The 26,369-nt window shown below is 53.4% G+C and overlaps 1 protein-coding gene across 2 annotated transcripts in view; it reads right to left on the bottom strand.

The window, feature by feature from the left end:
- Window positions 1–282: 282 nt before the first annotated feature.
- The window catches only part of AHNAK2 (AHNAK nucleoprotein 2), a 68,601-nt gene continuing 42,514 nt past the window's right edge, over window positions 283–26,369 (bottom strand). For both annotated transcript variants that reach the window (XM_071557384.1, XM_071557385.1), the window contains exons 6-7: window positions 25,225–25,400; window positions 283–24,434 (exon numbers count right to left, since the gene is read on the bottom strand). In XM_071557384.1, the coding sequence (XP_071413485.1) occupies window positions 834–24,434; window positions 25,225–25,400 (23,777 nt within the window). In that variant the 3' untranslated portion in view covers window positions 283–833. The remainder of the gene's footprint in view (window positions 24,435–25,224; window positions 25,401–26,369) is intronic.

Below are 26,369 nucleotides of genomic sequence, written 5' to 3'. Positions count from 1 at the left end.
CAGAAAATCTTTGAAGCAATTCCACCAGTGTGGCAGATCATTTTAAGCATTTAACTATCCCATAAATATATACATTAAATTTTATTTATCCACATTTGAATAATTACTCTTTGTAAGCATGGTTTATTCTAGTATCTTAAAAATGTTAATTAATTACATGGGTTTGGTCTTGAAATTGTTCTCTTGTGTTTTGTTTCAGTATTTTTAAAATCTTTTAAGGCTAAATATGACCCACCACAATAATAAAAAAAAATGAGAAGAGAGGAAGAGGTAAAGCATTAGTCTCTCTACACTAGTATTTAATTTTTATATTTTAAATAAATGCTTGTGGAATATACATACTACTTCAGCTGAAATAAAGAAAAACATTTTAATGAGAAAGCAAAAGTAGGTCAGAAAGGTCCACAATCTAAGCAGGTAAATATAGTTCTTATAGTACTAGTTTATAATCCATTCTGGAAATAGTCTGTAATCTACACATAATTAGATGATGTGTTTTAAGAAGCCCTTTTCAAAAGCCTTTTGCTATCATTGAGCCTTTCAATGGTTTACTTTCATGATTCAGGTATATTTTTTCAGATTTTGCTCAAACTATGGCCTCCTCTGTACTTGTCATAATTGCTGTCTACAGAGCAGACTTATAGAAATCTATTTTTATTAGTGCACAATATAGTACATCCATGTACTTGAAAATTTACATGTGGTAAATTCTGCTCAACTGTTTTCATGAATACCAGCCTTGGGTTTTAATATTCAGTTACTAAAAATTAAGAGAACATTCCTTTCTGTACATGTAGATCTTGTTGTCATTGAAAACTGAGAAAATACAACCTTCATTTGGCAGTATCTCCATCAATATTAGATTTACTATCTTTTTCTTTCTCCAACAAGATTAGTTCAGTTCTTGCTGAAGATGTCACGATAGATGAGGCCCCATCAATTTCAACTTTTTCATCCCCTGTTGTTTCTTTAGGTGATAAGCTTTCTTGTGCATCAAAAAATACATCAGGTTTATCTGATGGGCTATCTTCATCTGAGATTCTTCCCTCTTTATGACCCATCTCTTCTTTGTCAACAGACTTAGCCTTTTTGGATGGAGATGTAAAACCAAGCTTGGGAAATTTAAACCATCCAGTTTTTTCAGTTTGCTTAGAGGAATCATCTGATGTGTCAGCAGGTTTCACATCTTCTGGAACTGTTTCTTTTACTTCTGTTTTTGCATCTGTGCTTGTTTCATCACCAGTAGATGAAAAGCCAATACTTGGAAGCCAAAGCTTAAATCTTCCAGGAGATCTTTTGATATCAGTCTTCTCTTTTTCATTGGTTTTGTCTTTTTCTTTACCTTCCACTGCTTCAGCTACATCCTCATCTTTAGAGAGAGGACCTGAGCTTATTCTCTCTGGGGATTTATCTTCAAGTTTCCTGGAAGACTTTACTTCAGCAGCATATGTTTTTAACTTTGGCAAACTTACTTCTCCACTAGACTCTTCAGATTCATGATGTGGTTTGTCAGATAGTTTAAGCTCAGCACTGCCAGTTGTCTGTGCTTCTACTCTGAAGCTTTCCCCAGCACATGTAGGTTTTCCCAATGATACACCTTCCGTTGGAGAGGGCTGCAGGACTGGCACTTCTAAGTCACTGTGTGATTCAGGCAACTTTGCCTTGAGCAATGAAAATCCCAAAGTAGCAGTTTTGACTTCTGATGACAGAATCTCTGATTCTTTCAATATTTCAGTAGTGTAAATCTCACATCTTTCAATAGCAACATGTTCAAGTTCTACTTTCTCAGTCACTTCTTGGCCCTCTACATAAGACCAGTGAATGTCTTGCCCTGCATTTGAAAGGGAGGACTCTATGGTAGTTGTCATTTGTGCTGTTTTAATGTCAGGTTCAGTCACTGTCAGAATTTTACTTTTTGCCTTTTGAATACTCCCCTCTAGAGCCCCTGGTGTTTCCTCAGGGATAGCAGAGCTTGCTTCCAGTTGCACTACTTCAATGTCAGTACTAGATCCCTTTGGATCTGTTACCACTTTTGACACTAAAACATCAGCTTCAATTGGGAGAGTTTTAAAAGTGAATCTTGGTATTTTTAGTTTGGGAATCCTTACAACTACTTCTGGGCCACCTTGTGATCGGGCCACTGTTTCCCCTATTATTCTGGCAGATGCTTCCTTACAATCTAGAGCTGCACTTTTCAGTCCAATAGATCCTTCTGGGTTTTGTAACTGTATTTCTGCTGTGCCTATTTCACTTTTAGATACTGAATCAGCTTCTGACTTTGCCACACTGATATCATCTTCAAAACCCTTGACTTCTGAATGCAACATTCCAAACTTTGGAATCTTAAACTTGTATGCTTTAATTTTACTTATTTCTGCTCTATCTTCTACTTGCACTTCCACTCCTGCAGACACATCCTTTTCTACACTTTTCACTTGAAATTTCATTTCAGGATCTACTCTAGTAATTTTAACATCCATCTTCACTCCTGGAGCTTCTACCTTTAGATCTTCCAGCTTAGCAGTAACATAAGTACCATCTTCTGATCCTTTTGTTGTAGACCATTCACAAGTAGTTCTTTTTAACTCACTTTCTTCACTGTCTTTTCCTATAATTTTCACCTCACCCTCTATCTTTCCTTTTTTAATTGCTGCTGCTTTATTTTGAATATCTAGCTCTTCCTTTGGAAGATTAAAAGCTATTTTCTCCTGTGTTGCCTCCAGAGTAATTTCAGCTGATGATCCTTTGCATCTTACTACTGAAGTCTCTGACTTAGTGGAACTTTCTGCCTTTGGGACTTCTATATCATGTGATTTAACTTGATGCTCTTGCAAAGTCAGAGTACCTGTAGGAAACCTATTTGTTGAACTTTTGTCTTTGTCAGTTTCTGAAGCTCTAAGGTATGATTTAGACAATTCTGCTGCAGACACTGTGAATTCTAAACTATGTGGTTTTTGTCTTTCAGCACCGTGCTTAACTATATCTGCGTAAGTTTCAGTTTTTGGAATATTCACTCTACTGTCTGTTCTTTCTGTGGATAATGAAGTATCTCCTTCCATCTTCGACAAGCTAACATCAGAACTCTTCACAGAATCTTCTAATTTTTTAATCCCTTCTTTTTTAATAGTAATTTCAGTGACTGCATGTGGTAGTGAGAAGGTATTTTCAGGAATACTTGTTTCAGTTTTTACTTTTGCAGAGGGAATACTTGCCTGAGCTTTCTCCATACTTTTTTCAGTATCAGCATCACATTTTTTTTCCTTTAAGGATGTCCTGCCAAATGCAGGTATTCTGAATTTTGGCATTTTAAACCATCCCTGATGTTCTTCAGTCTGAACTTCTTCAGCTTTTATTTCATGTTCTTCTTTTAATTTGATTTCTTTTTCCTCAAGACTCTCAATTGCTCCCTCTGTCCTTGTTTTAGACACTGACTGGCTGCTTATGTCTACTTTTGGATCTTCAGTATCAGTAGTTAGTTCTTGGGGTGTTTTTATCTTACAAACAACTACTCCAGTATCTGACATATCAGATATAAGTTCTGATTCTGGAACTCCCACAGTAATATCAGCAATTTCATTTGTCATTTTTAGCTGGAGTTTTTCAGCTTCTCTTTTTGGAGACCTGCTCTCTGCCTCTGGTCTTTTCCCTTTTGTTAGGGAGATTCCAAACTTTGGTTTCTGGAATTTGGGCATTTTAATCTTCCCTTCAGGACCTTCAAATTTCATTTTTCTTCCATCCACAACTGATAGTCTTTCTGTTTCTACATCAGGGCTCTTCAGTTCAACTGAAGCTTCTCCTTTGGGGAACTTAATACCTGTTTTTTGAATGTTATATTCATCAGTAGAACTCGATTTTAGGTCAACCTGTTGAAAACTCCCCTCTGAGGGAGTCAGAGCAGCATCAATCTTCACTGAGCTAACTCCCATTTCATTTTGAGAGGCTTCGGTTTCTATTTTGGAAAACTCGAGAGTGTGGAATTTAACATCAGCCATTGTCATGCTTACTTGTGCCCCTTCTTCAGTCCTTTTGGAATGACTTTTTTCTGTATCAGGTATCTGAATGGAATCATGACCGTCTCTTTCTATTTTAGGAAGAGTAGCATCAGCTTCAACTTTTGGTGAATGAGACTGAGATTTTGGAACCTTGATCTTGGAGAGAGAAATTTTGGGCATGGCAAACTGAGGTTTTTTAATCGGACTTTTCTGTTCAACTTTTCCAGTAGATAATTCCAGATCAAGGACTGTCCCACTGCCTTCATCATCAGTTACAGTTCCTCTCACTTCTGTGTCTATTCTGCTTGACATTACAGCAAGTTTTGGGTCTTCCAAATTTTCTCCAGAATCTTGTTTAACACTTGCTTCCTTCTTTGGTGACCAACTGAAGGATGGAAGTTTGAATTTTGGCATTTTGAAATGTCCTTCTTTCTCTTCTCCATCTCCATCTTGCTTTATTTCTCCTTTGATTTTTAGCACTGCAACTGAATCCTGAATATCACTGTCTATTTTTGGAATAGAAATGTCAGCTGATGGGAAGTGAACATCAACCTCTGATGACTTACTGTCAGTTTTGGTCATTTTGCCTTCAGGGCTGTAGGACTCTAGTTCTGTACCACATTCCACCTCCAAGTTTGCTGCTTCGACAGCAATGTCAGATATTTCTACTGTTGCTTTTAGTTGGGGAACCTTCACTTGTGATTTGGCTTGGCCTATCTCCTTTTCTGACCCTTTCCCTTTAGAAAGTGCAATTCCTAACTTTGGCATTTGGAATTTAGACATTTTTGTTTTCCCTTCAGGACCTTCAGCTTTTATTTCCACATCACCCACACCAATTTCACTTGAAGTTATTTCAACACTTGTGTCAGGACTTTTCATCTCAAGTGAACCTTCAGCTGTCATCTTATTATCTGAAGTGGAGAGGCTGGCATTAGCAGCAGCTGATTTCAATTTTAGATCATCTTCACAGGTAGGAAGTATGACCTCACCTACAGGCCTGCTAATATCCATCTCTATTTCAGGAGCTTTGACTTCTGGTTTGGAAAATTCCAAAGTTGGGACCGTAATTTTTGGCATTTTTATGCCTATTCCTGCCTCTTCTCCACTACTCTCTTTCTCAGATTTCTGTACTGAAACACTTTCTTTTTCTTGTTCGGGATTACAAACATCATTTTCCGCTACAGGAAGAGAGACTTGGACTTTCTGACCCTTAATTTTAGGGAATGAGATCTTTGGCATGGTAAATTGGGACTTCTTGTTTCTGACCTTTTCACCATCTTTTTCCATAGATGTATCAAATTCTACATGAACATATTGATTCTCAGGAGTAGGAAAAGTTAATTCAGATTCAGTGTCTCTAGCTAAAGTAGACAAAGTGGGTTCTTCCAGATGTTCCTCAACATGAGAACGAGCAATAGCTTCTTTCTTTGGTGACCAACGAAATGAAGGCAGTTTGAATTTTGATGACTTAACTTTGTTTTCTTTCTCCTCAATATCCTTCTCTTTTGAAATTACATCTTGTTCTGCCTTGCACTTCAAGTCTGGACCATGGATTTCTGCTTCTAATTTTGGCATGGTAACTCCTACTGGTGAAAGATTGGGATCCAGCATTGGTGCATCCAGAACAACTTCAAGTGAAGGCTTCTGACACATTACATCAGAGATCTGAATTGGTTTGTCAGTATCAGGATCAGTTATATCACATGTTATCTTTCCCTTGGAAATTTCCGATTCCACTTTGGAATCAACATCACTTTCTGATGCTTTTGCCTTAGATCGAATTCCAAATTTTGGTTTTCGGAATTTATGAATTTTAACTGTAACCTCACTGTCACCCAGAGATATTTCAGAAGCTGTTCTTATACTTTCTAGTTTAAGACCTTCTTGCTCCACAGTACCATGTTCACTTAAAATTTCAAAATCTGAAAGATTTTCATCAGCAAGAGGTGGTAATTTTGATTCAGATTTGGTTAGATTAGTTTGGGATTTCGAAAGTGTAATTACCCCTTTTTGAAATGAGGAATCCTGGGCAATTTCAGATGAACTCACATCAACTTTAGAGAAACCCAAGCTAGGAATTCTGAACTTAGTACTTTTAGGCACAATATCCCCCTTGAATTCAGGCAAAGGTTTAGATTCGACAATACCAGAAAGAATAGGAGAAGCTTCCTCTATTTCAGAATAACAAACTGATTCTGACACTGAAACATCAACTCCAGACTTACTTTCTGCATAAGGTTTCAAACTTTTAGAAAGAGAAACTTTAGGCATTCTAAAGTGAGAACTTCGAGAATTCAACATCACGTCTGCTTTATCGGAGTGGGAATCTATTGCATTTCCAGAAGCAAGAACTTCGATCTCGGCCCCAGGCATGGTCACGTCCACCTCGGCGGCTCCCGAGGGCACTGACACTTGGGGCTCCTTCAGACTGACGTCCACCTCGGCGGCCACGCTGCCCTTGGCCTCTCTGCTGCTGGACCAGCCAAAGGAAGGCATGCCGAACTTGGGCATCTTGAACTTGCCATCCTTGGTCTTGGCGGCCTCCTTTTCTGGCGCTTTCACTTCCCCTTCCAGGCTGAGGGCCGCCTCGGGCGTCTGCAGGTCGACGCTGGCCTTTGGAAGGCTGACGTCGACGGAAGGCAGGCTGATGTCCACCTTGGGAGCTTTGATGTCAGCTTGGGGCATTTTCACGGAGGGCTTCTCCAGCTTCCAGCCGGCCCCTTCGGTTTTGGTGCCAGAGACGTCGGCTTTGAGGTCCAGGGCGGGGCCCTCTACTGCGGCCGTCACGGTGGCGGAGGGGATCTCCACCTCTGCGCTGGGCAGACTGACCTCAGGCCCTTCCGCCTTGGGCGAGGACACTGCGAATTTGGGCTTGTCAAACTTGGGCATCTTGAGCTTCCCCTTCAGGCCCGTGGCCTTCAGCTCGGCCCCGTCGAGCGAGACTTGGCCAGAGGGCGCTTTCAGGTCTATGTCGGGTGCCTGCAGCTCCACTGAGCCTTCGACGGAGGGCAGCTTAATGTCAGGGGCCGTGATGCTGACATCGCCGGTGCCGGCCTTGAGCTCTGCCTGCGGGAGGCTGACGTCTGCGTCCAGTTTGGGAGACTTGGGGGTGGGCTTGGAGAAGACCACGCTGGGCACCTTGACTTTGGGCATGTGTATTATCATGCCGCCGCCCTCAACTTTGCCGGCCGCCACCTCCAGGCTGCCTTCGGCCTCGGGGCCCTGCAGGGCGACTTCGCCCTCCTGGCCTTTAGGCAGCGACACCTCGGCCTTTGGCAGGCTGACCTGCGCCTGGGGAGCTTTCACTTTGGGCAGCTTGATGCTGGGCATCTTGACGTCCGGCATCTTGACGTCGGGCATCTTGAATCCACCTTTCTCGCCCTCCCCTGCAGCACCCGCCTCCACCTTCACCTCCACGCCGGGCGCTTGGATCTCGGCCCCAGGCAGGGTCACGTCCACCTCGGTGGCTCCCGAGGGCACTGTCACTTGGGGCTCCTTCAGGCTGACGTCCACCTCGGCGGCCACGCTGCCCTTGGCCTCTCTGCTGCTGGACCAGCCAAAGGAAGGCATGCCGAACTTGGGCATCTTGAACTTGCCATCCTTGGTCTTGGCGGCCTCCTTTTCTGGCGCTTTCACTTCCCCTTCCAGGCTGAGGGCCGCCTCGGGCGTCTGCAGGTCGACGTTGGCCTTTGGAAGGCTGACGTCGACGGAAGGCAGGCTGATGTCCACCTTGGGAGCTTTGATGTCAGCTTGGGGCATTTTCACGGAGGGCCTCTCCAGCTTCCAGCCGGCCCCTTCGGTTTTGGTGCCAGAGACGTCGGCTTTGAGGTCCAGGGCGGGGCCCTCTACTGCGGCCGTCACGGTGGCGGAGGGGATCTCCACCTCTGCGCTGGGCAGACTGACCTCAGGCCCTTCCACCTTGGGCGAGGACACTGCGAATTTGGGCTTGTCAAACTTGGGCATCTTGAGCTTCCCCTTCAGGCCCGTGGCTTTCAGCTTGGCCCCGTCGAGCGAGACTTGGCCAGAGGGCGCTTTCAGGTCTATGTCGGGTGCCTGCAGCTCCACTGAGCCTTCAACGGAGGGCAGCTTAATGTCAGGGGCCGTGATGCTGACATCGCCGGTGCCGGCCTTGAGCTCTGCCTGCGGGAGGCTGACGTCTGCGTCCAGTTTGGGAGACTTGGGGGTGGGCTTGGAGAAGACCACGCTGGGCACCTTGACTTTGGGCATGTGTATTTTCATGCCGTCGCCCTCAACTTTGCCGGCCGCCACCTCCAGGCCGCCTTCGGCCTCGGGGCCCTGCAGGGCGACTTCGCCCTCCTGGCCTTTAGGCAGCAACACCTCGGCCTTCGGCAGGCTGACCTGCGCCTGGGGAGCTTTCACTTTGGGCAGCTTGATGCTGGGCATCTTGACGTCCGGCATCTTGACGTCAGGCATCTTGAATCCACCTTTCTCGCCCTCCCCTGCAGCACCCGCCTCCACCTTCACCTCCACGCCGGGCGCTTGGATCTCGGCCCCAGGCAGGGTCACGTCCACCTCGGCGGCTCCCGAGGGCACTGTCACTTGGGGCTCCTTCAGGCTGACGTCCACCTCGGCGGCCACGCTGCCCTTGGCCTCTCTGCTGCTGGACCAGCCAAAGGAAGGCATGCCGAACTTGGGCATCTTGAACTTGCCATCCTTGGTCTTGGCGGCCTCCTTTTCTGGCGCTTTCACTTCCCCTTCCAGGCTGAGGGCCGCCTCGGGCGTCTGCAGGTCGACGCTGGCCTTTGGAAGGCTGACGTCGACGGAAGGCAGGCTGATGTCCACCTTGGGAGCTTTGATGTCAGCTTGGGGCATTTTCACGGAGGGCTTCTCCAGCTTCCAGCCGGCCCCTTCGGTTTTGGTGCCAGAGACGTCGGCTTTGAGGTCCAGGGCGGGGCCCTCTACTGCGGCCGTCACGGTGGCGGAGGGGATCTCCACCTCTGCGCTGGGCAGACTGACCTCAGGCCCTTCCACCTTGGGCGAGGACACTGCGAATTTGGGCTTGTCAAACTTGGGCATCTTGAGCTTCCCCTTCAGGCCCGTGGCTTTCAGCTCGGCCCCGTCGAGCGAGACTTGGCCAGAGGGCGCTTTCAGGTCTATGTCGGGTGCCTGCAGCTCCACTGAGCCTTCGACAGAGGGCAGCTTAATGTCAGGGGCCGTGATGCTGACATCGCCGGTGCCGGCCTTGAGCTCTGCCTGCGGGAGGCTGACGTCTGCGTCCAGTTTGGGAGACTTGGGGGTGGGCTTGGAGAAGACCACGCTGGGCACCTTGACTTTGGGCATGTGTATTTTCATGCCGCCGCCCTCAACTTTGCCGGCCGCCACCTCCAGGCCGCCTTCGGCCTCGGGGCCCTGCAGGGCGACTTCGCCCTCCTGGCCTTTAGGCAGCAACACCTCGGCCTTCGGCAGGCTGACCTGCGCCTGGGGAGCTTTCACTTTGGGCAGCTTGATGCTGGGCATCTTGACGTCGGGCATCTTGAATCCACCTTTCTCGCCCTCCCCTGCAGCACCCGCCTCCACCTTCACCTCCACGCCGGGCGCTTGGATCTCGGCCCCAGGCAGGGTCACGTCCACCTCGGCGGCTCCCGAGGGCACTGTCACTTGGGGCTCCTTCAGGCTGACGTCCACCTCGGCGGCCACGCTGCCCTTGGCCTCTCTGCTGCTGGACCAGCCAAAGGAAGGCATGCCGAACTTGGGCATCTTGAACTTGCCATCCTTGGTCTTGGCGGCCTCCTTTTCTGGCGCTTTCACTTCCCCTTCCAGGTTGAGGGCCGCCTCGGGCGTCTGCAGGTCGACGCTGGCCTTTGGAAGGCTGACGTCGACAGAAGGCAGGCTGATGTCCACCTTGGGAGCTTTGATGTCAGCTTGGGGCATTTTCACGGAGGGCCTCTCCAGCTTCCAGCCGGCCCCTTCGGTTTTGGTGCCAGAGACGTCGGCTTTGAGGTCCAGGGCGGGGCCCTCTACTGCGGCCGTCACGGTGGCGGAGGGGATCTCCACCTCTGCGCTGGGCAGACTGACCTCAGGCCCTTCCACCTTGGGCGAGGACACTGCGAATTTGGGCTTGTCAAACTTGGGCATCTTGAGCTTCCCCTTCAGGCCCGTGGCTTTCAGCTCGGCCCCGTCGAGCGAGACTTGGCCAGAGGGCGCTTTCAGGTCTATGTCGGGTGCCTGCAGCTCCACTGAGCCTTCAACGGAGGGCAGCTTAATGTCAGGGGCCGTGATGCTGACATCGCCGGTGCCGGCCTTGAGCTCTGCCTGCGGGAGGCTGACGTCTGCGTCCAGTTTGGGAGACTTGGGGGTGGGCTTGGAGAAGACCACGCTGGGCACCTTGACTTTGGGCATGTGTATTTTCATGCCGTCGCCCTCAACTTTGCCGGCCGCCACCTCCAGGCCGCCTTCGGCCTCGGGGCCCTGCAGGGCGACTTCGCCCTCCTGGCCTTTAGGCAGCGACACCTCGGCCTTCGGCAGGCTGACCTGCGCCTGGGGAGCTTTCACTTTGGGCAGCTTGATGCTGGGCATCTTGACGTCCGGCATCTTGAATCCACCTTTCTCGCCCTCCCCTGCAGCACCCGCCTCCACCTTCACCTCCACGCCGGGCGCTTGGATCTCGGCCCCAGGCAGGGTCACGTCCACCTCGGCGGCTCCCGAGGGCACTGTCACTTGGGGCTCCTTCAGGCTGACGTCCACCTCGGCGGCCACGCTGCCCTTGGCCTCTCTGCTGCTGGACCAGCCAAAGGAAGGCATGCCGAACTTGGGCATCTTGAACTTGCCATCCTTGGTCTTGGCGGCCTCCTTTTCTGGCGCTTTCACTTCCCCTTCCAGGCTGAGGGCCGCCTCGGGCGTCTGCAGGTCGACGCTGGCCTTTGGAAGGCTGACGTCGACGGAAGGCAGGCTGATGTCCACCTTGGGAGCTTTGATGTCAGCTTGGGGCATTTTCACGGAGGGCTTCTCCAGCTTCCAGCCGGCCCCTTCGGTTTTGGTGCCAGAGACGTCGGCTTTGAGGTCCAGGGCGGGGCCCTCTACTGCGGCCGTCACGGTGGCGGAGGGGATCTCCACCTCTGCGCTGGGCAGACTGACCTCAGGCCCTTCCACCTTGGGCGAGGACACTGCGAATTTGGGCTTGTCAAACTTGGGCATCTTGAGCTTCCCCTTCAGGCCTGTGGCTTTCAGCTCGGCCCCGTCGAGCGAGACTTGGCCAGAGGGCGCTTTCAGGTCTATGTCGGGTGCCTGCAGCTCCACTGAGCCTTCGACGGAGGGCAGCTTAATGTCAGGGGCCGTGATGCTGACATCGCCGGTGCCGGCCTTGAGCTCTGCCTGCGGGAGGCTGACGTCTGCGTCCAGTTTGGGAGACTTGACGGTGGGCTTGGAGAAGACCACGCTGGGCACCTTGACTTTGGGCATGTGTATTTTCATGCCGCCGCCCTCAACTTTGCCGGCCGCCACCTCCAGGCCGCCTTCGGCCTCGGGGCCCTGCAGGGCGACTTCGCCCTCCTGGCCTTTAGGCAGCGACACCTCGGCCTTCGGCAGGCTGACCTGCGCCTGGGGAGCTTTCACTTTGGGCAGCTTGATGCTGGGCATCTTGACGTCCGGCATCTTGACGTCGGGCATCTTGAATCCACCTTTCTCGCCCTCCCCTGCAGCACCCGCCTCCACCTTCACCTCCACGCCGGGCGCTTGGATCTCGGCCCCAGGCAGGGTCACGTCCACCTCGGCGGCTCCCGAGGGCACTGTCACTTGGGGCTCCTTCAGGCTGACGTCCACCTCGGCGGCCACGCTGCCCTTGGCCTCTCTGCTGCTGGACCAGCCAAAGGAAGGCACGCCGAACTTGGGCATCTTGAACTTGCCATCCTTGGTCTTGGCGGCCTCCTTTTCTGGCGCTTTCACTTCCCCTTCCAGGCTGAGGGCCGCCTCGGGCGTCTGCAGGTCGACACTGGCCTTTGGAAGGCTGACGTCGACGGAAGGCAGGCTGATGTCCGCCTTGGGAGCTTTGATGTCAGCTTGGGGCATTTTCACAGAGGGCCTCTCCAGCTTCCAGCCGGCCCCTTCGGTTTTGGTGCCAGAGACGTCGGCTTTGAGGTCCAGGGCGGGGCCCTCTACTGCGGCCGTCACGGTGGCGGAGGGGATCTCCACCTCTGCGCTGGGCAGACTGACCTCAGGCCCTTCCACCTTGGGCGAGGACACTGCGAATTTGGGCTTGTCAAACTTGGGCATCTTGAGCTTCCCCTTCAGGCCTGTGGCTTTCAGCTCGGCCCCGTCGAGCGAGACTTGGCCAGAGGGCGCTTTCAGGTCTATGTCGGGTGCCTGCAGCTCCACTGAGCCTTCGACGGAGGGCAGCTTAATGTCAGGGTCCGTGATGCTGACATCGCCGGTGCCGGCCTTGAGCTCTGCCTGCGGGAGGCTGACGTCTGCGTCCAGTTTGGGAGACTTGACGGTGGGCTTGGAGAAGACCACGCTGGGCACCTTGACTTTGGGCATGTGTATTTTCATGCCGCCGCCCTCAACTTTGCCGGCCGCCACCTCCAGGCCGCCTTCGGCCTCGGGGCCCTGCAGGGCGACTTCGCCCTCCTGGCCTTTAGGCAGCGACACCTCGGCCTTCGGCAGGCTGACCTGCGCCTGGGGAGCTTTCACTTTGGGCAGCTTGATGCTGGGCATCTTGACGTCCGGCATCTTGAATCCACCTTTCTCGCCCTCCCCTGCAGCACCCGCCTCCACCTTCACCTCCACGCCGGGCGCTTGGATCTCGGCCCCAGGCAGGGTCACGTCCACCTCGGCGGCTCCCGAGGGCACTGTCACTTGGGGCTCCTTCAGGCTGACGTCCACCTCGGCGGCCACGCTGCCCTTGGCCTCTCTGCTGCTGGACCAGCCAAAGGAAGGCATGCCGAACTTGGGCATCTTGAACTTGCCATCCTTGGTCTTGGCGGCCTCCTTTTCTGGCGCTTTCACTTCCCCTTCCAGGCTGAGGGCCGCCTCGGGCGTCTGCAGGTCGACGTTGGCCTTTGGAAGGCTGACGTCGACGGAAGGCAGGCTGATGTCCACCTTGGGAGCTTTGATGTCAGCTTGGGGCATTTTCACGGAGGGCCTCTCCAGCTTCCAGCCGGCCCCTTCGGTTTTGGTGCCAGAGACGTCGGCTTTGAGGTCCAGGGCGGGGCCCTCTACTGCGGCCGTCACGGTGGCGGAGGGGATCTCCACCTCTGCGCTGGGCAGACTGACCTCAGGCCCTTCCACCTTGGGCGAGGACACTGCGAATTTGGGCTTGTCAAACTTGGGCATCTTGAGCTTCCCCTTCAGGCCCGTGGCTTTCAGCTTGGCCCCGTCGAGCGAGACTTGGCCAGAGGGCGCTTTCAGGTCTATGTCGGGTGCCTGCAGCTCCACTGAGCCTTCAACGGAGGGCAGCTTAATGTCAGGGGCCGTGATGCTGACATCGCCGGTGCCGGCCTTGAGCTCTGCCTGCGGGAGGCTGACGTCTGCGTCCAGTTTGGGAGACTTGGGGGTGGGCTTGGAGAAGACCACGCTGGGCACCTTGACTTTGGGCATGTGTATTTTCATGCCGTCGCCCTCAACTTTGCCGGCCGCCACCTCCAGGCCGCCTTCGGCCTCGGGGCCCTGCAGGGCGACTTCGCCCTCCTGGCCTTTAGGCAGCGACACCTCGGCCTTCGGCAGGCTGACCTGCGCCTGGGGAGCTTTCACTTTGGGCAGCTTGATGCTGGGCATCTTGACGTCCGGCATCTTGAATCCACCTTTCTCGCCCTCCCCTGCAGCACCCGCCTCCACCTTCACCTCCACGCCGGGCGCTTGGATCTCGGCCCCAGGCAGGGTCACGTCCACCTCGGCGGCTCCCGAGGGCACTGTCACTTGGGGCTCCTTCAGGCTGACGTCCACCTCGGCGGCCACGCTGCCCTTGGCCTCTCTGCTGCTGGACCAGCCAAAGGAAGGCATGCCGAACTTGGGCATCTTGAACTTGCCATCCTTGGTCTTGGCGGCCTCCTTTGCTGGCGCTTTCACTTCCCCTTCCAGGCTGAGGGCCGCCTCGGGCGTCTGCAGGTCGACGCTGGCCTTTGGAAGGCTGACGTCGACGGAAGGCAGGCTGATGTCCACCTTGGGAGCTTTGATGTCAGCTTGGGGCATTTTCACGGAGGGCTTCTCCAGCTTCCAGCCGGCCCCTTCGGTTTTGGTGCCAGAGACGTCGGCTTTGAGGTCCAGGGCGGGGCCCTCTACTGCGGCCGTCACGGTGGCGGAGGGGATCTCCACCTCTGCGCTGGGCAGACTGACCTCAGGCCCTTCCACCTTGGGCGAGGACACTGCGAATTTGGGCTTGTCAAACTTGGGCATCTTGAGCTTCCCCTTCAGGCCTGTGGCTTTCAGCTCGGCCCCGTCGAGCGAGACTTGGCCAGAGGGCGCTTTCAGGTCTATGTCGGGTGCCTGCAGCTCCACTGAGCCTTCGACAGAGGGCAGCTTAATGTCAGGGGCCGTGATGCTGACATCGCCGGTGCCGGCCTTGAGCTCTGCCTGCGGGAGGCTGACGTCTGCGTCCAGTTTGGGAGACTTGACGGTGGGCTTGGAGAAGACCACGCTGGGCACCTTGACTTTGGGCATGTGTATTTTCATGCCGCCGGCCTCAACTTTGCCGGCCGCCACCTCCAGGCCGCCTTCGGCCTCGGGGCCCTGCAGGGCGACTTCGCCCTCCTGGCCTTTAGGCAGCGACACCTCGGCCTTCGGCAGGCTGACCTGCGCCTGGGGAGCTTTCACTTTGGGCAGCTTGATGCTGGGCATCTTGACGTCCGGCATCTTGAATCCACCTTTCTCGCCCTCCCCTGCAGCACCCGCCTCCACCTTCACCTCCACGCCGGGCGCTTGGATCTCGGCCCCAGGCAGGGTCACATCCACCTCGGCGGCTCCCGAGGGCACTGTCACTTGGGGCTCCTTCAGGCTGACGTCCACCTTGGCGGCCACGCTGCCCTTGGCCTCTCTGCTGCTGGACCAGCCAAAGGAAGGCATGCCGACCTTGGGCATCTTGAACTTGCCATCCTTGGTCTTGGCGGCCTCCTTTTCTGGCGCTTTCACTTCCCCTTCCAGGCTGAGGGCCGCCTCGGGCGTCTGCAGGTCGACGCTGGCCTTTGGAAGGCTGACGTCGACGGAAGGCAGGCTGATGTCCGCCTTGGGAGCTTTGATGTCAGCTTGGGGCATTTTCACAGAGGGCCTCTCCAGCTTCCAGCCGGCCCCTTCGGTTTTGGTGCCAGAGACGTCGGCTTTGAGGTCCAGGGCGGGGCCCTCTACTGCGGCCGTCACGGTGGCGGAGGGGATCTCCACCTCTGCGCTGGGCAGACTGACCTCAGGCCCTTCCACCTTGGGCGAGGACACTGCGAATTTGGGCTTGTCAAACTTGGGCATCTTGAGCTTCCCCTTCAGGCCCGTGGCTTTCAGCTCGGCCCCGTCAAGCGAGACTTGGCCAGAGGGCGCTTTCAGGTCTATGTCGGGTGCCTGCAGCTCCACTGAGCCTTCAACGGAGGGCAGCTTAATGTCAGGGGCCGTGATGCTGACATCGCCGGTGCCGGCCTTGAGCTCTGCCTGCGGGAGGCTGACGTCTGCGTCCAGTTTGGGAGACTTGACGGTGGGCTTGGAGAAGACCACGCTGGGCACCTTGACTTTGGGCTTGTGTATTTTCATGCCGCCGCCCTCAAATTTGCCGGCCGCCACCTCCAGGCCGCCTTCGGCCTCGGGGCCCTGCAGGGCGACTTCGCCCTCCTGGCCTTTAGGCAGCGACACCTCGACCTTCGGCAGGCTGACCTGTGCCTGGGGAGCTTTCACTTTGGGCAGCTTGATGCTGGGCATCTTGACGTCCGGCATCTTGACGTCCGGCATCTTGACGTCGGGCATCTTGAATCCACCTTTCTCGCCCTCCCCTGCAGCACCCGCCTCCACCTTCACCTCCACGCCGGGCGCTTGGATCTCGGCCCCAGGCAGGGTCACGTCCACCTCGGCGGCTCCCGAGGGCACTGTCACTTGGGGCTCCTTCAGGCTGACGTCCACCTCGGCGGCCACGCTGCCCTTGGCCTCTCTGCTGCTGGACCAGCCAAAGGAAGGCATGCCGAACTTGGGCATCTTGAACTTGCCATCCTTGGTCTTGGCGGCCTCCTTTTCTGGCGCTTTCACTTCCCCTTCCAGGCTGAGGGCCGCCTCGGGCGTCTGCAGGTCGACGCTGGCCTTTGGAAGGCTGACGTCGACGGAAGGCAGGCTGATGTCCACCTTGGGAGCTTTGATGTCAGCTTGGGGCATTTTCACGGAGGGCTTCTCCAGCTTCCAGCCGGCCCCTTCGGTTTTGGTGCCAGAGACGTCGGCTTTGAGGTCCAGGGCGGGGCCCTCTACTGCGGCCGTCACGGTGGCGGAGGGGATCTCCACCTCTGCGCTGGGCAGACTGACCTCAGGCCCTTCCACCTTGGGCGAGGACACTGCGAATTTGGGCTTGTCAAACTTGGGCATCTTGAGCTTCCCCTTCAGGCCTGTGGCTTTCAGCTCGGCCCCGTCGAGCGAGACTTGGCCAGAGGGCGCTTTCAGGTCTATGTCGGGTGCCTGCAGCTCCACTGAGCCTTCGACGGAGGGCAGCTTAATGTCAGGGGCCGTGATGCTGACATCGCCGGTGCCGGCCTTGAGCTCTGCCTGCGGGAGGCTGACGTCTGCGTCCAGTTTGGGAGACTTGACGGTGGGCTTGGAGAAGACCACGCTGGGCACCTTGACTTTGGGCATGTGTATTTTCATGCCGCCGGCCTCAACTTTGCCGGCCGCCACCTCCAGGCCGCCTTCGGCCTCGGGGCCCTGCAGGGCGACTTCGCCCTCCTGGCCTTTAGGCAGCGACACCTCGGCCTTCGGCAGGCTGACCTGCGCCTGGGGAGCTTTCACTTTGGGCAGCTTGATGCTGGGCATCTTGACGTCCGGCATCTTGAATCCACCTTTCTCGCCCTCCCCTGCAGCACCCGCCTCCACCTTCACCTCCACGCCGGGCGCTTGGATCTCGGCCCCAGGCAGGGTCACATCCACCTCGGCGGCTCCCGAGGGCACTGTCACTTGGGGCTCCTTCAGGCTGACGTCCACCTTGGCGGCCACGCTGCCCTTGGCCTCTCTGCTGCTGGACCAGCCAAAGGAAGGCATGCCGACCTTGGGCATCTTGAACTTGCCATCCTTGGTCTTGGCGGCCTCCTTTTCTGGCGCTTTCACTTCCCCTTCCAGGCTGAGGGCCGCCTCGGGCGTCTGCAGGTCGACGCTGGCCTTTGGAAGGCTGACGTCGACGGAAGGCAGGCTGATGTCCGCCTTGGGAGCTTTGATGTCAGCTTGGGGCATTTTCACAGAGGGCCTCTCCAGCTTCCAGCCGGCCCCTTCGGTTTTGGTGCCAGAGACGTCGGCTTTGAGGTCCAGGGCGGGGCCCTCTACTGCGGCCGTCACGGTGGCGGAGGGGATCTCCACCTCTGCGCTGGGCAGACTGACCTCAGGCCCTTCCACCTTGGGCGAGGACACTGCGAATTTGGGCTTGTCAAACTTGGGCATCTTGAGCTTCCCCTTCAGGCCCGTGGCTTTCAGCTCGGCCCCGTCAAGCGAGACTTGGCCAGAGGGCGCTTTCAGGTCTATGTCGGGTGCCTGCAGCTCCACTGAGCCTTCAACGGAGGGCAGCTTAATGTCAGGGGCCGTGATGCTGACATCGCCGGTGCCGGCCTTGAGCTCTGCCTGCGGGAGGCTGACGTCTGCGTCCAGTTTGGGAGACTTGACGGTGGGCTTGGAGAAGACCACGCTGGGCACCTTGACTTTGGGCTTGTGTATTTTCATGCCGCCGCCCTCAAATTTGCCGGCCGCCACCTCCAGGCCGCCTTCGGCCTCGGGGCCCTGCAGGGCGACTTCGCCCTCCTGGCCTTTAGGCAGCGACACCTCGACCTTCGGCAGGCTGACCTGTGCCTGGGGAGCTTTCACTTTGGGCAGCTTGATGCTGGGCATCTTGACGTCCGGCATCTTGACGTCCGGCATCTTGACGTCGGGCATCTTGAATCCACCTTTCTCGCCCTCCCCTGCAGCACCCGCCTCCACCTTCACCTCCACGCCGGGCGCTTGGATCTCGGCCCCAGGCAGGGTCACGTCCACCTCGGCGGCTCCCGAGGGCACTGTCACTTGGGGCTCCTTCAGGCTGACGTCCACCTCGGCGGCCACGCTGCCCTTGGCCTCTCTGCTGCTGGACCAGCCAAAGGAAGGCATGCCGAACTTGGGCATCTTGAACTTGCCATCCTTGGTCTTGGCGGCCTCCTTTTCTGGCGCTTTCACTTCCCCTTCCAGGCTGAGGGCCGCCTCGGGCGTCTGCAGGTCGACGCTGGCCTTTGGAAGGCTGACGTCGACGGAAGGCAGGCTGATGTCCACCTTGGGAGCTTTGATGTCAGCTTGGGGCATTTTCACGGAGGGCTTCTCCAGCTTCCAGCCGGCCCCTTCGGTTTTGGTGCCAGAGACGTCGGCTTTGAGGTCCAGGGCGGGGCCCTCTACTGCGGCCGTCACGGTGGCGGAGGGGATCTCCACCTCTGCGCTGGGCAGACTGACCTCAGGCCCTTCCACCTTGGGCGAGGACACTGCGAATTTGGGCTTGTCAAACTTGGGCATCTTGAGCTTCCCCTTCAGGCCTGTGGCTTTCAGCTCGGCCCCGTCGAGCGAGACTTGGCCAGAGGGCGCTTTCAGGTCTATGTCGGGTGCCTGCAGCTCCACTGAGCCTTCGACAGAGGGCAGCTTAATGTCAGGGGCCGTGATGCTGACATCGCCGGTGCCGGCCTTGAGCTCTGCCTGCGGGAGGCTGACGTCTGCGTCCAGTTTGGGAGACTTGGGGGTGGGCTTGGAGAAGACCACGCTGGGCACCTTGACTTTGGGCATGTGTATTTTCATGCCGTCGCCCTCAACTTTGCCGGCCGCCACCTCCAGGCCGCCTTCGGCCTCGGGGCCCTGCAGGGCGACTTCGCCCTCCTGGCCTTTAGGCAGCGACACCTCGGCCTTCGGCAGGCTGACCTGCGCCTGGGGAGCTTTCACTTTGGGCAGCTTGATGCTGGGCATCTTGACGTCCGGCATCTTGACGTCGGGCATCTTGAATCCACCTTTCTCGCCCTCCCCTGCAGCACCCGCCTCCACCTTCACCTCCACGCCGGGCGCTTGGATCTCGGCCCCAGGCAGGGTCACGTCCACCTCGGCGGCTCCCGAGGGCACTGTCACTTGGGGCTCCTTCAGGCTGACGTCCACCTCGGCGGCCACGCTGCCCTTGGCCTCTCTGCTGCTGGACCAGCCAAAGGAAGGCATGCCGAACTTGGGCATCTTGAACTTGCCATCCTTGGTCTTGGCGGCCTCCTTTTCTGGCGCTTTCACTTCCCCTTCCAGGCTGAGGGCCGCCTCGGGCGTCTGCAGGTCGACGTTGGCCTTTGGAAGGCTGACGTCGACGGAAGGCAGGCTGATGTCCACCTTGGGAGCTTTGATGTCAGCTTGGGGCATTTTCACGGAGGGCTTCTCCAGCTTCCAGCCGGCCCCTTCGGTTTTGGTGCCAGAGACGTCGGCTTTGAGGTCCAGGGCGGGGCCCTCTACTGCGGCCGTCACGGTGGCGGAGGGGATCTCCACCTCTGCGCTGGGCAGACTGACCTCAGGCCCTTCCACCTTGGGCGAGGACACTGCGAATTTGGGCTTGTCAAACTTGGGCATCTTGAGCTTCCCCTTCAGGCCTGTGGCTTTCAGCTCGGCCCCGTCGAGCGAGACTTGGCCAGAGGGCGCTTTCAGGTCTATGTCGGGTGCCTGCAGCTCCACTGAGCCTTCGACAGAGGGCAGCTTAATGTCAGGGGCCGTGATGCTGACATCGCCGGTGCCGGCCTTGAGCTCTGCCTGCGGGAGGCTGACGTCTGCGTCCAGTTTGGGAGACTTGGGGGTGGGCTTGGAGAAGACCACGCTGGGCACCTTGACTTTGGGCATGTGTATTTTCATGCCGCCGCCCTCAACTTTGCCGGCCGCCACCTCCAGGCCGCCTTCGGCCTCGGGGCCCTGCAGGGCGACTTCGCCCTCCTGGCCTTTAGGCAGCGACACCTCGGCCTTCGGCAGGCTGACCTGCGCCTGGGGAGCTTTCACTTTGGGCAGCTTGATGCTGGGCATCTTGACGTCCGGCATCTTGACGTCGGGCATCTTGAATCCACCTTTCTCGCCCTCCCCTGCAGCACCCGCCTCCACCTTCACCTCCACGCCGGGCGCTTGGATCTCGGCCCCAGGCAGGGTCACGTCCACCTCGGCGGCTCCCGAGGGCACTGTCACTTGGGGCTCCTTCAGGCTGACGTCCACCTCGGCGGCCACGCTGCCCTTGGCCTCTCTGCTGCTGGACCAGCCAAAGGAAGGCATGCCGAACTTGGGCATCTTGAACTTGCCATCCTTGGTCTTGGCGGCCTCCTTTTCTGGCGCTTTCACTTCCCCTTCCAGGCTGAGGGCCGCCTCGGGCGTCTGCAGGTCGACGTTGGCCTTTGGAAGGCTGACGTCGACGGAAGGCAGGCTGATGTCCACCTTGGGAGCTTTGATGTCAGCTTGGGGCATTTTCACGGAGGGCTTCTCCAGCTTCCAGCCGGCCCCTTCGGTTTTGGTGCCAGAGACGTCGGCTTTGAGGTCCAGGGCGGGGCCCTCTACTGCGGCCGTCACGGTGGCGGAGGGGATCTCCACCTCTGCGCTGGGCAGACTGACCTCAGGCCCTTCCACCTTGGGCGAGGACACTGCGAATTTGGGCTTGTCAAACTTGGGCATCTTGAGCTTCCCCTTCAGGCCTGTGGCTTTCAGCTCGGCCCCGTCGAGCGAGACTTGGCCAGAGGGCGCTTTCAGGTCTATGTCGGGTGCCTGCAGCTCCACTGAGCCTTCGACAGAGGGCAGCTTAATGTCAGGGGCCGTGATGCTGACATCGCCGGTGCCGGCCTTGAGCTCTGCCTGCGGGAGGCTGACGTCTGCGTCCAGTTTGGGAGACTTGACGGTGGGCTTGGAGAAGACCACGCTGGGCACCTTGACTTTGGGCATGTGTATTTTCATGCCGCCACCCTCAACTTTGCCGGCCGCCACCTCCAGGCTGCCTTCGGCCTCGGGGCCCTGCAGGGCGACTTCGCCCTCCTGGCCTTTAGGCAGCGACACCTCGGCCTTCGGCAGGCTGACCTGCGCCTGGGGAGCTTTCACTTTGGGCAGCTTGATGCTGGGCATCTTGACGTCCGGCATCTTGACGTCGGGCATCTTGAATCCACCTTTCTCGCCCTCCCCTGCAGCACCCGCCTCCACCTTCACCTCCACGCCGGGCGCTTGGATCTCGGCCCCAGGCAGGGTCACGTCCACCTCGGCGGCTCCCGAGGGCACTGTCACTTGGGGCTCCTTCAGGCTGACGTCCACCTCGGCGGCCACGCTGCCCTTGGCCTCTCTGCTGCTGGACCAGCCAAAGGAAGGCATGCCGAACTTGGGCATCTTGAACTTGCCATCCTTGGTCTTGGCGGCCTCCTTTTCTGGCGCTTTCACTTCCCCTTCCAGGCTGAGGGCCGCCTCGGGCGTCTGCAGGTCGACGTTGGCCTTTGGAAGGCTGACGTCGACGGAAGGCAGGCTGATGTCCACCTTGGGAGCTTTGATGTCAGCTTGGGGCATTTTCACGGAGGGCTTCTCCAGCTTCCAGCCGGCCCCTTCGGTTTTGGTGCCAGAGACGTCGGCTTTGAGGTCCAGGGCGGGGCCCTCTACTGCGGCCGTCACGGTGGCGGAGGGGATCTCCACCTCTGCGCTGGGCAGACTGACCTCAGGCCCTTCCACCTTGGGCGAGGACACTGCGAATTTGGGCTTGTCAAACTTGGGCATCTTGAGCTTCCCCTTCAGGCCTGTGGCTTTCAGCTCGGCCCCGTCGAGCGAGACTTGGCCAGAGGGCGCTTTCAGGTCTATGTCGGGTGCCTGCAGCTCCACTGAGCCTTCGACAGAGGGCAGCTTAATGTCAGGGGCCGTGATGCTGACATCGCCGGTGCCGGCCTTGAGCTCTGCCTGCGGGAGGCTGACGTCTGCGTCCAGTTTGGGAGACTTGACGGTGGGCTTGGAGAAGACCACGCTGGGCACCTTGACTTTGGGCATGTGTATTTTCATGCCGCCGCCCTCAACTTTGCCGGCCGCCACCTCCAGGCTGCCTTCGGCCTCGGGGCCCTGCAGGGCGACTTCGCCCTCCTGGCCTTTAGGCAGCGACACCTCGGCCTTCGGCAGGCTGACCTGCGCCTGGGGAGCTTTCACTTTGGGCAGCTTGATGCTGGGCATCTTGACGTCCGGCATCTTGACGTCAGGCATCTTGAATCCACCTTTCTCGCCCTCCCCTGCAGCACCCGCCTCCACCTTCACCTCCACGCCGGGCGCTTGGATCTCGGCCCCAGGCAGGGTCACGTCCACCTCGGCGGCTCCCGAGGGCACTGTCACTTGGGGCTCCTTCAGGCTGACGTCCACCTCGGCGGCCATGCTGCCCTTGGCCTCTCTGCTGCTGGACCAGCCAAAGGAAGGCATGCCGAACTTGGGCATCTTGAACTTGCCGTCCTTGGTCTTGATAGCCTCCTTTTCTGGCGCTTTCACTTCTCCTTCCAGGTTGAGGGGCGCATTGGGGACCTGCAGGTCGACGCTGGCCTTTTGAATTGTGACATCAATGGAGGGCAGGCTGATGTCTACCTTGGGAGCCTTGCTTCCCGTTTTTGAGACTTCTTGGTTTTCCTTTGATTTTATACTCAATTGAGCTTTTTCCATTTCAATATGAGGATATGAAATTAGGATTTCTTCATTTGTTGTTTCAAAATCATTTTCTCTCAATGAAGGTTTTGCTGTTATTTTTTTTTGGCTTGGTAACTCGACCTTTGGTCTTTCTTTGATGTCTTTTTCATTTATTTTTCCTTTTGATATCCCAGTTTCCTTTTCAACACTTTGAACCTGAATTTCTTCTGCTTCTCGACATACATCTTCTTGTGCTCCTGTTTCTAGTGTTGATACTTCTCTTTCCATTTTTGGTATCTGTGCATTGGTTTGTCCTGTTTCATCCTTTGTAGTTGTCCAAGTAAATGTAGGAAACTTTAACTTTGGCAATCGGAATTTGCTTTCTTTTCCATCTACTTCCTTTTCTGCTGTCTTCATTCCAATTTCTAACTTTAAGGTTTTGTCACTTCTGGGCATTCCATCTTCTATGGATTCCTTTTTTATATTACCTTCTGATTCACCTGTGCTTTCTTGTCTTGCTATTTTCATGTCAGTTTTAGATGTTTTGGTCATTTTGAATGATGGTATTTGTATTTTCCAAGTAGATACTTCCAGTTCTGCTTCAGGCATGTGTGTTTTCACATCCAAATTTTCACCATCCTCTGAGGTCACATGAGCTATTTTTTCTGGCCCTGACTGTGGAATATCACTTAGCAGTTTGGTGGTTTCAGTCTCTGTTTCTTTTCTGCTTGGCATTGAAACTCCAAATTTTGTTTTCTGAATTGTTAATATTTTTGCATCCTCTGCTGGTTTTCCTACTGTTTCCAGTGTGTCAGATGTGTTTAATTCTGCTTTTGCAGTGCCTATTTCTAGGCCTTTCACCTGTACCGATCCTTGAGCTGTGTGACCCGTCAAGTCTATATTAATTCCACTTTCGCCTTCTTGTTTATCTGCTGATCCTTTCTGTTTCTTTTTTCTGGATTTTGATGATATTTGTGATGGTTTCTTAGTTGGACTTTCTTTCAGATCAGGTGTTTCTAAACTGGGCTTTGGTATCTTTGTTGTTATGCCTGATACTTCAGGTAAACTAAATTTTGATGTTGATTCCTTGTCTTTTTCTTTTTTAATGCTTATTTCAACTTCAGGGCATTGTTTTACATGAGATGGGATGCCATTTTTCATATCTTTTAAGTCTTTTGTTAATGTTTCATGTACTTCCCCTGTTTTCATTTCATAAGCAGGAGATGTATATTCAACAGTTAGGATTTCAGGATTTTCCAGGCTTATATCTTCTTCATGTATTTTTTCTCTTTCAGAGATCAATATAGTTTTTATTTCTTTTTTTTGCTTCTCCTGTAGTTCTGTTTTGGACCTGTGCATTCTGAATCCAATGCTAGGGAACTTCATCTTCTTTTGGCTTCCTTTTTTTTCTTTGGTATAGTCTTCCTGTGGAAATTGAGATTCTGTGTCTGTGCTTGTAGGGGAAATATCCTGGACAGCAGGCTCATATGCATCTGATGTACTATGAGATCTTCTGTGCCTCAGTATCTTTTTATTTTTGATTGACTGGAATTTTGGCCATGATAATCTATCTTTTTTAGGTCTCTTGCTTCTTCCTACTCTTTGGCCTGCAATTAATGTTTCCCTGTCTTCTTCTGAAATGGCTTTTCCTGAAACATGAGGTGTTTCTTCAGGAATGCTCGCACTGAGTTCTTTTTCCTGAAAGAACAAATAGTAGTCAGAAGTTTAGAAGTAACCTAAATATAGGTGCAACAGAAAATAAAAGACAAACTATACAATATGTAGGAAAAGGTTCTTTTATTAATTCTATCTCCTCGTTACATTAAAAAATACTGAAATATATTTATATAGATATATGTGTGAAATGTCAGGAAGAATCTACACAAAACAAATGGACCATATGACTGTAATATATGGATTTCTGAAGATTTATATTCTTTGCACACTGTAGTAGATAGAAGTTTCTATATATATCTGTACAAATATATTAATATATATTATTTATATATATGCATATGAAGAAAAGAATAATTTTTAAGGTGATGGAAACCTATGAACAGATCACGTCTATCAAGGTAGTGATTAAACACATATTTTTAAGAAAAAAATCTCTTGGATGAGCTTTGGAGAAAAATATTTACTGATATTTTACATTTTACAAAATATTGAATGCAATTATTCCAGAGACTACCTGAGCTTATTCTGTCAATGGACAATTAACCAAAAAAAATATGCTGACTCACTACAAAATATTTTATAACCTAAGATTGTGGATTTCTGTAAAATCTATGGTCTTACTCAGGATATTTAAAAAGCTGAAAATAATGTATGGTGGTTGGGTTTTTTTTTATCACAAATAGTCACAATAGTAAATTTAAATGTATGTCTAAGTCTTAAGAAGAAACAAGTGTGAGTTTTCTGTTGTATTTCCACACACAACATTACTATGCTATATGATCCAAACTTTATAAACTAATCAAATATGTACCTGGCTTATTCTTTCCTTTTTGTATTGGCCTGTAGAATCTTCTAGCTCTTCTTTCACAGCAATTTTTCTTTTGAGGCTGAACTGGACTCTGTATGGCTCAGAATACTGGAGAATCTTGAGTGCATCTTCATATTTGATATTATCAAAAAATATTGTAGCACTTAGAAGCTGATCACCTGCAGGTGGAATAATGCATCATTTTAATTACTTTTTTTCATGCAATTTTTCCAATTCTGTTGAAATAATGCAGTGCTAGGCTGAACTGGCAAAATGCCAATTGCTGAACACAGAGACAGAAATCCCCAACAACCCTGAGGGGGAAAAATCCTACAACTAACACTTAAAATGGCAAGGTTTCTATATTGTGCATAGAAGAGAGAAAATTAAAAACAGAATATAACACATATATATACAAGTGGGGGAAAAAACCTCAAGAACAACTTTACGGAGTCACTCACCCAAATAATACAGATTCCAACCACCTAGACCCACAAAAACACCTCCAAAAGACTCTTCCAGAGAAAACTCCCAGCAAGAGAGGAGAAAAATTAACAAGAAAATGTTCACCTCCCTAGATAACACAGTACTGGGATGGCAGCAAGGCCTCATCTCAGCAAAGGCAGGGCAGCACGTCCTCCCAGGACTGAGGCAAAGACCAAAACACAGAGAAGCTCCACCTCCCTCTCCTTTTATACTTGTTTTGATGTCAGATGATAGGAAATATCTCTTTAGTTGCTTAAGTCAGGTGATGTTTTTCCAGTGTCTGACCACCCTGACAGTGCCAAAGATTTTTCTTCTTTTTTAATTATTTAGACTTCAGACTTCTGTTCTTGTTTAAACCATAATTTATTGCAGTTCTGTGGAATGCTATTTTGTGAAAGAATCGAAGGCAGGTTCTTCATGAATGTCATGAGTTGCGAGTTTGGGTTTCTTTATTTTAGTTTTGTATATACTACTTTCTACACGTCTTTCTCATTGTTCCAATGAAAATGAATTTTTTTAGGGTATATAAAAAGGTCACATTTCATTATTCTTCAAATAAGTGAACTTTGAAATTATTAATACAGACAAGTTAGGCTCACACATAACTTTAGTTGTTTTGAGATCTACTATTTCTGTTACCTAAAGAGATGACAAATCAAGCA

Source organism: Pithys albifrons, chromosome 6, assembly GCF_047495875.1.
Source record: "Pithys albifrons albifrons isolate INPA30051 chromosome 6, PitAlb_v1, whole genome shotgun sequence".
NCBI classification, from domain to species: Eukaryota; Metazoa; Chordata; class Aves; order Passeriformes; family Thamnophilidae; genus Pithys; species Pithys albifrons.
The sequence above is the reverse complement of the archived record's forward strand: the minus strand, read 5'-3'. Positions and strand labels throughout refer to the sequence as shown.